The 14,546-nt window shown below is 41.6% G+C and overlaps 1 protein-coding gene across 1 annotated transcript in view; it reads right to left on the reverse strand.

Moving 5' to 3' along the window:
- Positions 1-9,322: 9,322 nt before the first annotated feature.
- LOC124798808 (lachesin-like) overlaps positions 9,323-14,546 on the reverse strand; it is a 109,448-nt gene continuing 104,224 nt past the window's right edge. Inside the window, exon 9 of the mRNA XM_047262338.1 lies at positions 9,323-9,361. Within this exon, the coding sequence (XP_047118294.1) occupies positions 9,323-9,361 (39 nt within the window). The remainder of the gene's footprint in view (positions 9,362-14,546) is intronic.

Here is a 14,546-nt window from a genome sequence, read left to right on the forward strand (position 1 = left end):
TAATAACTAATAGATTGTGGTCAGAGTCCACATCTGCCCATGGAAATCTCTTACAATTTAAAACCTGGTTCCTTAATCTCTGTCTTACCATTATATATTCTATCTGATACCTTTTAGTATCTCCAGGATTCTTCCAGGTATACAACCTTCTTTTATGATTCTTGAACCAAGTGTTAGCTATGATTAAGTTATGGTCTGTGCAAAACTCTACCAGGCGGCTTCCTCTTTCATTTCTTAGCCCCAATCCATATTCACCTACTATGTTTCATTCTCTCCCTTTTCCTACTCTCGAATTCCAGTCACCCATGACTATTAAATTTTCGTTTCCCTTCACTACCTGAATAATTTCTTTTATCTCATCATACATTTCACCAATTTTTTCATCATCTGCAGAGCTAGTTGGCATATAAACCTGTACTACTGCAGTAGGCGTGGGCTTCGTGTCTGTCTCGGCCACAATAATGCGTTCACTATGCTGTTTGTAGTAGCTTACCCGAACTCCTATTTTTTTATTCATTATTAAACCTACTCCTACATTACCCCTATTTGATTTTGTATTTATAACCCTGTATTCACCTGACCAAAAGTCTTGTTCCTCCTGCCACCGAACTTCACTAATTCCCACTATATCTAACTTTAACCTATCCATTTCCCTTTTTAAATTTTCTAATTTACCTGCCCAGTTAAGGGATCTGACATTCCACGCTCCGATCCGTAGAACGCCAGTTTTCTTTCTCCTGATAACGACGTCCTCTTGAGTAGCCCCGCCCGGAGATCCGAATGGGGGACTATTTTACCTCCGGAATATTTTACCCAAGAGGACGTCATCATCATTTATCCATAGAGTAAAGCTGCATGTCCTCGGGAAAAATTACGGCTTTAGTTTCCCCTTGCTTTCAGCCATTTGCAGTACCAGCACAGCAAAGCCGTTTTGGTTAATGTTGGAAGCCCAGGTCAGTCGATCATCCAGACTGTTGCCCCTGCAACTACTGAAAAGGCTGCTGCCCCTCTTCAGGAACCACACGTTTATCTGGCCTCTCAACAGATACCCCTCCGTTGTGGTTGCACCTACGGTACGGCCATCCGTATCGCTGAGGCACGAAAGCCTCCCCACCAACGGCAAGGTCCATGGTTCATGGGTAGGAGCTATTTAATATTTTATAAATAATATGCTTGTTACAGATGTTTCACATCCACATTCCATAGACTCCTTTCTCCCCTCTGCCCCCATTTTTTCCGCCTGTTCGTCACATTCACTAAACTATTCATGTAACATAATAATTTGTGCCATTAGTCACTTGTACGGAGTTTTTGGCTTATGCATTCCTATACTTTTAATGTTTGAATGTAAAGTAACACAAAATTTATGTGTTCAGAGTTGCTTTATGAATTTAATTGTCGATACAAAAACATAGCTTTTGTATCGATATAAAGGGTTAAGAGTTAGAAGTGCAGATATTTCGACTGGTGACTGAGGATGGTTTACTGACCAATATTACATCAGCATTCATTTCATTTGTAGATTACTAATTAAAACAGTTAGGAGTATTGTGTTTGTGGTTAGTACCTCCACGTACATGTGGTAACAGCAAGCCATTAATAATTATTTTCCCCTGGGTAGCAGTTACATACTGAGGTGTAGACACATGGACAAAATGGTTGATCTATACTGATAAGTGTAGTCCACTTAGCGGTAAGGTTACGACCACGCAGAAAACACTATGTAGTATAGTTTGTGATGTGTCTATGTTACCACATATAAAAGTATCAACACTTATTCCCGTTACACTCTGTAGAGTCGTAAAAGTCATATATCTTTGAGAAACAATCTTTGTACAGCTGTTAACTCTCGCTGATCTTGTGTGCACTGACTGTTAAGTATTATCTGACGATGGTCCAGAAAGTCGAAAGCTGGTACATAGCGAACTATTAAGTAGGTACCGTTGTGGAACGTCAGTACTGTGTATTTAAGTTTTTAATTCACTTCTCAATATATTCATTACTGTGCTCCAGCAAGACTTTTTTCTATTTTCTCATAATATAAATTTGGTGCACAGACTATATTACACTCAAATACCCATAGGTATTTCTTCAATTTTCAACAGTCGATGTATGTTTGAAACAAGTCATGACACTGAACTGCATTACCTGGTGTCGGCCTGGTACGAAAATCACTTAAAACATTTCATTTGTCAAGAATATTGAAACACAAATCACTGAATATTTTAATCCACATGAAATACGCAATAAAAAACTCATTCCTAGCATTTATAATTGCGTCATTCATCCTATTCATATGGTCCAACAACAAATATAGCACTGCACCAGTATGCCAAAATCAGTAACACTATGGTTCCTTGAGGAGAAGATGCGTAAGTGGCTGGTAAGGACTGGTTCTTTTCTTTCATGAAACGACACACGTAAGTTATTTCACTAAGGAAGCCTGAGGTACTTTCTAAAGCTTGCGCCAGTCTCCTTCCCCGTGTGAGTCTTTTAAGGGGTGCAGTCGTAATTTCATTTTATGTATGACATTGCGTGACCGCATCGAATTGCGAGGATGGAGCAGCTCTTCGAACGAGAGGATATACGGCGAAAGGGCTGGTCTGCCGTTTCCCAGACTTAAATCCTGTCGTGCACGTGTGGGATGCGTCAGGGAGACATATTTCATTACTGCAACGTGCATCAGTGATCATCTAACAACTGTCTACAGTGCTGGTGGAGGAACGGAATGCCCTACCACAAATATTTGTTACGGACTTTGTAGTCAGAATGGGAGAACTTTACGCAGGATGCACTGTCAAGACAATGCTCCGTCTTTCGTAATGTCCCGCGGAGGATCCTGAATTGCGGTGACTTCAGGGAAAGTATTGTCTTTGAATGAAAGTGTCACTTCTATCCACATCGTTGCGTATTTCTTTCAATTACTCCCGCACTGTACTTTAGCAGTTCTTCCTATGTGGGTTGATCGTCCAAAACACTCGTTCTTCAATGGTTAACATTTTAACAGTGACAAAAACGAAACGAACAAAGGAACTAAGCTTAAATGTTCACGTCAACACGTAACGACACACACCAACGATACTACTGAAGCTGGCTGAGATAAACGAAACAGTGGAATGTTGGGAGAGTCCACTTGAAGGGAAGTAACACAGGCAGGCGAACAATCATACGGCACGGCGGAGAGACTTTTTGAATATCCCATACTTACCCTTTGTACTATACTGTAGCAGTTCTTTCTAGGTATTATCCAAGTTTGATCGACTTATGTTACTTGGCAGAGAAACATCATGCGAAAGCTTCTTTCATCGTTATGGTTTGCTCAAAAGTATATTATCCCCTCGGCTGGGAGAACACATGATGGAACCTTTAAAAAATTGGCTATTGACACTAACTGACAAAACGAAAATATAGGCTTGAAACTTCCTGGCAGATTAAAACTGTGTGCCCGACCGAGACTCGAACTTGGGACCTTTGCAAAGGTCCCAAGTTCGAGTCTCGGTCGGGCACACAGTTTTAATCTGCCAGGAAGTTTCATATCAGCGCACACTCCGCTGCAGAGTGAAAATCTCATTCTGGAAACATCCCCCAGGCTGTGGCTAAGCCATGTCTCCGCTATATCCTTTCTTTCAGGAGTGCTAGTTCTGCAAGGTTCGCAGAAGAGCTTCTGTAAAGTTTGGAAGGTAGGAGACGAGATACTGGCAGAAGTAAAGCTGTGAGGACCGGGCGTGAGTCGTGCTTCGGTAGCTCAGATGGTAGAGCGCTTGCCCGCGTGAGGCAAAGGTCCCAAGTTCGAGTCTCGGTCGGGCACACAGTTTTAATCTGCCGGGAAGTTTCATATCAGCGCACACTCCGCTGCAGAGTGAAAATCTCATTCTGGAAACATCCCCCAGGCTGTGGCTAAGCCATGTCTCCGCTATATCCTTTCTTTCAGGAGTGCTAGTTCTGCAAGGTTCGCAGAAGAGCTTCTGTAAAGTTTGGAAGGTAGGAGACGAGATACTGGCAGAAGTAAAGCTGTGAGTACCGGGCGTGAGTCGTGCTTCGGTTGCTCAGATGGTAGAGCGCTTGCCCGCGTGAGGCAAAGGTCCCAAGTTCGAGTCTCGGTCGGGCACACAGTTTTAATCTGCCGGGAAGTTTCATATCAGCGCACACTCCGCTGCAGAGTGAAAATCTCGTTCTGGAAAATATAGGCTTGTACGATAATTACTGTGGTATCAGCGAATTATTGTTTTCGTAGGCAACAATGGTGTATAGAAACCAGGTCTTGAGTGCAATACACTTGCACAAATAGATATAGGGACAAAGCATTTACACAAAGATGTCTTGCACGGGACAGAGCAGCGGGAAGAGATACATCAAACCACTCCTAGAGTTTAAAGCCATGACACCGACAACGTTTATCGAACCACAGGCACCACAATTCTTTGTCGGAGTCAGTGTTAATCAGTAGTAGTCACTAGATTTTGGGCTGGTATAAAGTTGCTTTTCGTGACTGGAACTGTTCGAGATCTAACAGAACCTATGTTGTGTGTAGTGTTGTAAATGTGTAAATGCTATTATATTGGAGCCTAAGTTTGTAGCCGTTTTGTTTTGCACGTTGTTATTCCGGTTGCTATGGGCTTATTCATTGATTGTTATTTTTCATTTCTTGTTTACTGTAGCTATTTGACTTTTCCTACTGTTATTTTGTCATTTGAAGATAGTGAGTAGAGTTATGGACACTAGAAAATAGAGTGTCAACAGGAGAAATAGAAACATCTCCGATATATTCTTCTGTTTGATTTCAGTATAAGGATGACAGTAGCGGAGGCAGCAGGAAATATTTGTGCTGTGTATAGGGATAATACCATTCAATAGAGCACAGCGAGCTGATGGTTTTCTCATTTTATGGAGTATCGTTTTGACATTAGTGACACTCCACGTTAAACTCTCCACGTTCAGGAAGAATGTCGATGTCTCATGAAGATCCTTTGAACGTGTAATTCCAATGATCCACGTCATTGTACTAGAGAAAAGGCAGTTCTGATGAACTGTGACCATTCCACCATCGTGCGACATTTGATGCAGTTGGGGAGGTTCAAAAATCAGGCGTATAACCACTGCATGCTATAAGTGAAGATCATAGAAATCAGCTGTTGGCCACATGTCCATCTCTGCTTGCTCGTCTTCAATTGTCTCGTGAACAACACTGATCATTCCTATCCTGTATTGTTACTGGTGACGAGTAATGGTGTTTTTATGCTAACAGAAAGTAAACATGTAACCTCCCCAATTTGTTTCTGTAAGAAATTTAGCCCAACTTTACCGCCCACTCTATAAAAATCTACGTATTACCAAATCTATGTACCCAGAAACTTTTATCCAAGTTATACTCGTATGCTAATTTTCCAGAAAACATAATCCAATTTAAACTGAACTGTAGCTGGTCTGAATACAAATTATCTTCGTATTGAAAGCGCAATTGAAGTAAAACAAGACTCTAGTCCTTATCCAAATTTCCACTTACTTCGTCTGATAATAATATTGTTGCAGTTTTCTCGAGACAGCAAACAGCAAACACGAAGCGACTAAGGTAGATTTCTGTTTCTAAATAAAATTTCCAAAGTGTATTCAAACTGTTGCGTACCGCTTGGTGAAATGTGGTAAAGCGTAATGATAAACAGTGGGATGGAAGAGTAAATATTCCTATGAAATGATATTCCAGGACAACGATTTTAGAATGATGTATGTATTCAAAAAGACGAAGTAAAACTTCGCGTGAACTTCACACATAACATTTGTCTGAACAATACTACGCTTCACAAAGTGAACAATGGTACAATGTTAAAAGAGAATTTCTGTAAGAACCAAACAGCCAATTCAGTTGATATGTTAATGCATGACTGAGGGAGGAAGGATGGCTTTCTCTCACTTTGAGCAAGTGAGAAAAGTTAACTAGCTGCCAATCATCGTTTCTACAAATCTGGCGCTGCGCAGTGCTGCCGTCTTACATCAAACTTCTTCTCTTCAAGGAAAAAGAAAACAGGTATTCAAAATTTATATTCCTCTCGTTTTCCAATATATACATCATACTCATTCTTACCGCCCTTTAGAATAGATCATTCTTCATCTAACAGGTACCACCACAAGTCAATACAGCACTACAGAATTCGTCCATCACCCACCACACTTCCACTAATTCAGCTACGAATGTATCGGACTGCGCAAGGGCGAAGACTGTGCCGCGACTAGACCAAAGATTGTTTAACAGTAACGAGCGTGTTCTTTCTCTGACGCGCACATTTAACGAACATAAATCAGTATTACACGACTACCTTAAAGAAAGAAATGGTGGAGTCCAAATAAAGCAGCAACTCCCTGTAGCAAGTCCTGCGCCCGTCCACGTAAGCTAATGTTATGCATCTGGTGATACAGTGACGGTGTGGTGTATTACCAATTGCTTCCACGAGTTGTAACCGTCACTGCTGACATTTGTTGTCAACAACTGAGACGTTACGCCGACTCAGTCCATAACAATGATTAGGAAGACAGCGTGAAGTGAGGCTACTCCGTGATAACGCCCGCCGGCTTTCTGCTGAATGGACAAAAAAGACCCACACAGGGGCTGGGGAGTCAGTCCTCAGATTTTCACCTTTCTCCTCTCTGTCGAATAACACTTAATGAACTTCCTTTCCGTATTCTAATTCACTACGAACGTGGCTCGACAAGTTCTTCGTCTCAAAACTGAGTGATTTTTACCGTCGCAGAATCGAAAAGCTACCCCGGTGTAGGCAAACAATTCTAAATACTAGAGGAGAATACGTTATTGGTGTCTAAAGTATCTGTTATGTGTATCTGCTGTGCTCATTAGACTTGTGAAAAAACGCAACGAACTTATGCTCCACCTCAATAGCAGGGAATGCAGGACCCGTTACATCGTTGACTGTGTTTGTTCAAAATATGTGATGAAGCACTTGCGAGTCCATCGACAGCCGGCCTCGGTGGCCGTGCGGTTCTAGGTGCTGCAGTCCGGAACCGCGGGACTGCTACGGTCGCAGGTTCGAATCCTGCCTCGGGCATGGATGTGTGTGATGTCCTTAGGTTAGTTAGGTTTAAGTAGTTCTAAGTTCTAGGGGACTGATGACCTAAGATGTTAAGTCCCATAGTGTTCAGAGCCATTTGAACCATTGTTGAAGACCATCGACATGCGACTTTTGTGATAATTTGTGCCAGAATAAGAAATAAAGCGAGAAGAATTGATAGCATTTGTCACAATTAGGACCAATGTTGGAAACGAACGTTAGTAAGGCACTTCCACGAAACAATGAAGAATTTTGAACGCTGCTCGCACATCTTGTTATGAGTGATCAGGAAAATGAGAAGTTACATCATTACGTTAACAGTGAGAACACGTGGAATAACAACATTCATACACTTTGTAGTGACAACAATGATAACAGTTAAGTATCCGCAAATATTCTGAACGATAATCGTCGCCATTCATGCATTACAAAATGCATTTTCGTATTTTATTTAAATTTACTTATTGTACAATGTACTGTATTGTAAATGTACCTAATGGTTTCTAGGTATCCTAAACACTTATTCAAATTGGCTTTTGCTATACAATACGTTCGTGCACATCCACTTGACGGTACTAATGTCCTTCAGGTCTTACTTATTCAATCTGTGGACTGATTCAAAAATACAGCCGCTGCATTTATCTGAAAAATCACGTGAGGTTTATAATGACACTGAATAAGATTGAGGAAAAGTTACCGGCGTATGAATGTGCAGTAATCATTATTAAAGACCTTATTTTGCCGCAATGGGCAAGAATAACGGCAATAAATGTGGATGGTTGCCAAATTGGCAGTCGTATAACCAGTCAGGAGAATCAGTCTTTGGAACAAAGGGGCGGATGTAATAGTTACAAACCCAAGGGCCATCCCAAAACATGACACGGATAATAGAGAAAGATCTTTCTGTAACACAGGAAATTCATTGACTCAAGCGAAATGTTATTGCAACTGTTCTGTAGGTGGTATAGGAAGTCTCCAAACACTAGAATAAGAGGTATGTCCAGAAAGTAAGTTTCGTTTGGTTATATAAAACAAACGTGTACAGATACAGAAAAAATATTTATTATACAAAAATCCACAACTGTTGAACTATTTTACTACATAGCTTCCGAAATTTTGTAGATACTTGTGATAGTGTGGCACCAGTTTTTGTATGCCTTCTTCATAGAAGGTTGCCGCCTGTGTATTCATTCAACCATGTGGTAAATGTTCTTTCAGCTCGTCATCATCGTTGAAGTGTTGACCTCCAATGACAGATATTAGGTGTAAGAAGAGATGAAACTTGCTAGGCGCGAGGTCCGGGCTGTATGGAGGATGATCAAACGCGGCACAGCGAAATTCCCGTAAGAGTTGTTTGGTTACATTCGCCGTGTGATTTCGGACATTATCGTAGAAAGAAACAACACCTTTTGACAGTAATCCTCCGCGCTTGTTCCGCATTGCACGGTACAATTTCTTTATGGTCTCGTGGTAGGAAATTTAACCTTCATTGGGATGAAGTGTGCCTCCATTCCATTGTTACCGCTTTGTCTCAGGGGTGTCGTACGATACCCAAGTTTCATGCCCCGTGACTATCCGAAAAGGAAAAATATCGCCTTCTTCATTGTAGCGTGTCAAAAACTGAAGTGCATTGCCCATCCGTTGTTTTTTGTGTTGTTCAGTAAGAATTTTTGGTACCCAACGTGAGCAAAGTCTCGAAATTTCAGTTTTTCAGTAACAATTTCATGAATTCGTGATTTTGAGATTTGCGGAACTTACATAGCAAGTGCACTAAGTGTAAACTTATGGTTGTGCTTAATCTTCTCTTCAATTGTGTGAACCGGTTCATCAGTAACCACAGATGGGCGTCCACTTAGTTCTTCATCGTGCACTTGATCACGTCCTTCATTTAACAGTCTGACCCGTCTTCTACCACTGAATCACTCATAGCATCTTGTCTGTAAAACCTCGCATATTTTCCACTGAATTTCCTATGGTTTAACTTTCACTGTATTTAGAAAACGAATCAGAGATCTGATTTCACACTCAGCGGCATTTTCAATTACGGCTGACATTATAAAGAAGCACTACAAAGTACATGTCGGCATTGGCGATCTGAAAATGGCGTAAATGTCTTCTCCTTCAGCCAGAGTAACTGCCGCGCAAGTTCGGAACTGCGACCGTAGCTCTGCCGCGGATAGAAATAGAAACGGAACTTACTTTGTGGACGACCCTCGTATTTTGGTAAACCGTTAACGGCGTACACCACAAGTGCACACTGACCTTCACATCTGAAGTCCAGTTACAGAAGTAACGGGATATAGCTGTAAACAAGAAATACATTATATTATATTGAAGTACGAAGACATTCGTACTTCGTTTTGTAGTTCGTTTTTTTACATCTCATGGTTAATGTTCATAGTTGTAATGCGTTATTTGTGTAAGTTAGAATTTCGGATCTGAATATGGCTTCATTGAACCGAAACTAGGAAAGATGATGTATTTGGTCTCTCGAATGTTAGTTAACTTATTGAAACGAAAAATGCTCAGCTTGTGGTACAATCTGCTAGCAGGCACGAAATATCTACTGTAATACTACAAGGCAATATAACCCGTATCCATAGCCCAGGTGATAATGCACACACGTCTAGTTGCGCTAGGCCCGGTCCTAGAAGAAATTTTCGCCACGTTTATTTAGTCAGCAATCAGAGGTGGTGTAAATTATCTCGTCACCAGGCTTTAGTCTGGTTTCAATTCCAAACCTCATGTAGTTAGGGCAAGTAACGCTGGTGAATATGTTACGTACCGGCACTGGATTTCATGCTGTGGCTTCTCTCATCGTCATACTACATAAATACGACACAGCACCACACACCCACTACAGTCCGTTCAACAGATGCACTTATGACTCAAATCTCATGTAGAATACGCAAATGGTCTATTGTGCGCAGAGGAAGAAAAGCCTCTCTGATTAGGCGACTTTCCTAATTTCTCGAAGTATCTCATCCGATCTCATGTTACTCTTTCTTTATTTTAGGCAATGTAGCCCTGAGAAAGTGTGCTCATAAAACATTCGTGTAATGTAATTCAATTTAATTCAGGCATTCTACTTGTATCAGCATCCCAGGGCGTGTAATGGTACATAATTGACTTAGCTCAGTGTTGCCGTAACCACCGTAACGTTAATTTCTTTGTCGTTCAAATGTTTGTGTAGCGTTGATTGCTTGCAAGTCAGAGTTCCAGTATTCTACGAAGGCAGATTTATATATCCGACATAACAAAATATGTGCCCATAGTCGACCCTGGCCTGTTACCATCGTATCTATCCTGTGTACATCTCTTTTGTAACTTCAGAGTGATATGGATTTGTCATGCCCCAGAATTACCTTGGAGGCCCACAACCTTAGACTGTTGAGTCCTTAGACATGATTAGTCACTCTCCACTTCTGCTGTTACACCTGTTCATCGGTTTATATCTGTAATACTAGGGTGGAGCCTTTGCTGCTTGCTACCATGCAGAGCCGAATGGATACAGAAAGTTTTTAAATCTTTTATTCTCTTTTCTGTCGAAGGTGTTATTTATCGTCCAACTTTTCTTGTGGAATGGCATGTTACTCCAGGGACTAGTAGATGCAGTGTAATAAAGTTCCAATATACTTAGGTATATTGAAATTCTCCTCCATATTGGCAGTTCATATATGAAATGTACATATAAATTTTCTGTGGCAGCAGATGCAATCTATGTATAAAATATGTTTTCAACTTCAGCCTTGGAATGCAGCAAAAAAGTGGCTCAAATGGCTCTGAGCACTGTGGGACATAACTGCTGAGGTCATCAGTCCCCTAGAACAGAACTACTTAAACCTAACTAACCTAAGGACATCACACACTTCCATGCCCGAGGCAAGATTCGAACCTGCGACCGTAGCAGTCGCGCGATTCCAGACTGTAGCGCCTAGAACCACTCGGCCACTCCGGCCGGCGGAATGCAGCACACAGGTCCGATATTCATTCTCTTGCGAAAAGATTTCACTCTGCAACTACTAAATATGTGTATCAGAACATCACAGCTGACTTCCAACGTGTCATTTCGTTCACTTGGGACTGTGCAAATAGAGACATATTAAAACTTCCTGGCAGATTAAAACTGTGTGCCGGACCGAGACTCGAACTCGGGACCTTTGCCTTTCGCGGGCCAGTGCTCTACCATCTGAGCTACCCAAGCACGACTCACGGCCAGTCCTTTCTTTCAGAAGTGCTAGTCCTGCAAGGTTCGCAGGAGAGCTTCTGTAAAGTTTGGAAGGTAGGAGACAATTTACTGGCAGAAGTAAAGCTGTGAGGACGGGGCGTGAATCGTGCTTGGGTAGCTCAGTTGGTAGAGCACTTGCCCGTGATAGGCAAAGGTCCCGAGCTCGAGTCTCGGTCTGGCACACAGTTTAAATCTACCAGGAAGTTTCATATCAGCGCACACTCCGCTGTAGAATGAAAATTTCATTCTAGAGACATATTGCTTGTATACTACTTCTACAACCCCAGGTGATTGTAATGGTTTGGATTCAAAATTGATCCATAATACTAAGAAAGCGGTATGCAACATAAACATATCAATGATTTACACCCTGATCGAACTGTAAATGAGGCTACATTCGCACTCTAATGCAACGGCACACACAGAATCAACTAGTCTTCAACGAAATGGCATGACCATTTGCTTAATGTCTCAGCACGACAGAAGACGTTTACTGGTTAGATATAGCTATTAAAAATATTTCATGTGAACGCAATGAAGCATACGAAGTTCTTAGGCTTCTTCGAGCTTTCCCATAGGCCTCCCAAATCAAAGTGACATATGAACACCTCTCCATGGATGAGCTGTAATTCCAGTAGGCATGTAATCGCAGCACAGATGTTGAGAACAGATACATACTTGACGGGTTCTAAAAAATCAAAGGTAGACGGTTATTAATCTACACTGAAAGGCACAGATCCGTCGCAAATTTGTTCCAGAGTTCGACATAAGACATCTTTGAAGGTACTGGCTTACAGTAAGGAGGAAATGATTAGCATCATCCTGTTTAAAAGATGCGTTCGGTAGATCCTTCACTTCAAGAAAACCCGTTTTTCTCATGTATCAACGAACAGCGAAAACTTCATGTAGTCTGCGTCCGTCCTAAACTCCGAACACGTTATTAATCGTTATCAATCGTCAACTGTCTCACAAGCTACAAAACTGAACAAGAATCTCCTATGTTCCAAATTCTTATTGGTTTGTTCGCTCAGATGACATAGGATACTATTAGTCATCAAGTCTCTGTAAAAATTCTAAATTTTGGTTTCACATTCACGGAGGTGCTTTTTGGAGCTACAGTCTTTGACAAACAGAACAGGAAGTTCTTTCAGAATCCTCAACCATATCTTGGGATATTCATTAGCTCTGCTTTCTTGGAAGACTTCTTTAAGGATCTCAAATACGCACCTGTTTCTAGAGGCTCACTTGTTCTAATAAAGCCGGCTGGGGTGGCCGAGCGGTTCTAGGCACTACAGTCTGGAAGCGCGCCCCTGCTAAGGTCACAGGTTCGAATCCGGCCTCGGGCATGGGTGTGTGTGTGATGCCCTTAGGTTAGTTAGGTTTAAGTGGTTCTAAGTTCTAGGGGACTGAAGACCTCAGAAGTTAAGTCCCATAGTTCTCATAGCCATCTGAACCATTTTTTGTTGTAATAAATGGTGCTCAAAAGTTTCGAAATACTCCGGTCAAAGTAATACAGTTCCCTGAATTATTTCGAACTGTTTCCAACTTTACCTGCGAATATTTTCACTTTAGTACAATCGTTTTTTTTTCCGAAACTCTTCCCACGAAATCCGTCTTCCTCTCCTCGTGGTCGCTAAATTACTGGAATAGCTTTGCCATGCCTTCAGTGTCATTCGACCAAACTACTTGTGCAAGAAGTCCGTGCTGCTTGTGTTTTACTGTTCTAATTCTCCCTGTATGCCTTTCAATTTCCACTAGCCCGTAACAAAAGAAAGAACAAATTTGGATATTCGTAGCTGCGTCGTCATTTGTTGCTTGGGACCACTATTAGACGCACTGCACGTTGCGATTCTAAGAGGTGGTAAAGCACGGATGCTGTTACCCCTTTACAGTGAACATGAATAGGCATTTTGCTTAGACATAACACTAAAGTTACCAAGAAAGACCTGCTGGGGCTTATCAACTACGAACTGTGTGCACTAGTCACAAGCTTTAAAACAGTGTTACTATCCACGTAAGTAAGATACTATTTATGTCGCATAATACTGAAGCTGCTTTGCTACAAACATTTACTGGTTATGGTTAATCGACTACCCTGGTACCGAGTTTTATATTTTTCAAATCTGTGAGAATCCGATGAAGCTTTGCGCAGGTATATTGCTCAGTGTTGCTTTTATGTTCGTCGATCATCTCAAGTCGCCCTTTCCTGTTCTGAGTATACGGTCAGTATTTAAAGATGCCCAGAGCAACAGAGTCTCCCACCAAGTGTGAAGTGCGTGCTTTCATTCGATTTCTACATGCTGAGTTGCTTTCATGCAGCTAATATAACTGTCACGCGTGACAGCTAAGCGCGACGATGGTGCAGCAACTTTATGTACAAACATTCATGATACACGAGGTATGGTCAGGAAAAGAGTGCAAACAGATGATCTTGTTCAGCGAGAGGATCAAGCGATTCGAGAAAACTGCCTGTGAAGGGCAAATCACAACACGCGAAGAGGAATTTTGTCATCTGGTATTTTCCTCCTTTATGACAATGCTCGGCCGTACAATGGATCTGCAACGAAGACGCTCCTGTTGCGTTTTCGATTAGAGGTGTTTGATCACCCATCATATAGCCCCGACTTGGCCCCCACTGATATTCATATCTTTGCCCACTTGAACCGCTGGCAATGAGGATAGCATTTTGGCGCAGAGTACGAGCTGCAGACGGACATAGAGAATTGGCATAAGGCACAGGCGGCTGCCTTGCATGACGAGGATGTTGGAAGGTTGGTACAACGCTATGACAAACGTATATGTCGGAGCGGCGACTAAGTTCATAAGCAGCCGGAAGTTGTAGCTAAATCTCACAAATAAAACATTTTTGACTTTCAGTGTTGTTTCCATTTCGTGTTCGAGCGGACCAATGGAAGAAAAAGACTTTCAAGTTCGTCCATAGCCCACCAACCTGTTCTTTCTTCTCATCAACTTTTTTCTTATATTCATATCAGAATCATCATAATACAAAGAGGAAGAACAAAAAGAAATTATGGGAATAGAACAAACATGTTCATTTATTGCGATTTATGGCGGTAGTCAGACTTACAGCAAACAAGATAATAAAAAGGCAAGTAAATGTGCACAGAACAGAGAACATTAGACTAGAACAGCTCATGTTACGGTCGCAGGTTCGAATCCTGCCTCGGGCATGGATGTGTGTGATGTCCTTAGGTTAGTTAGGACCGATGACCACAGATGTTAAGTCCCATAGTGCTCAA

The sequence above is a fragment of the Schistocerca piceifrons genome, chromosome 5, assembly GCF_021461385.2.
Source record: "Schistocerca piceifrons isolate TAMUIC-IGC-003096 chromosome 5, iqSchPice1.1, whole genome shotgun sequence".
NCBI classification, from domain to species: Eukaryota; Metazoa; Arthropoda; class Insecta; order Orthoptera; family Acrididae; genus Schistocerca; species Schistocerca piceifrons.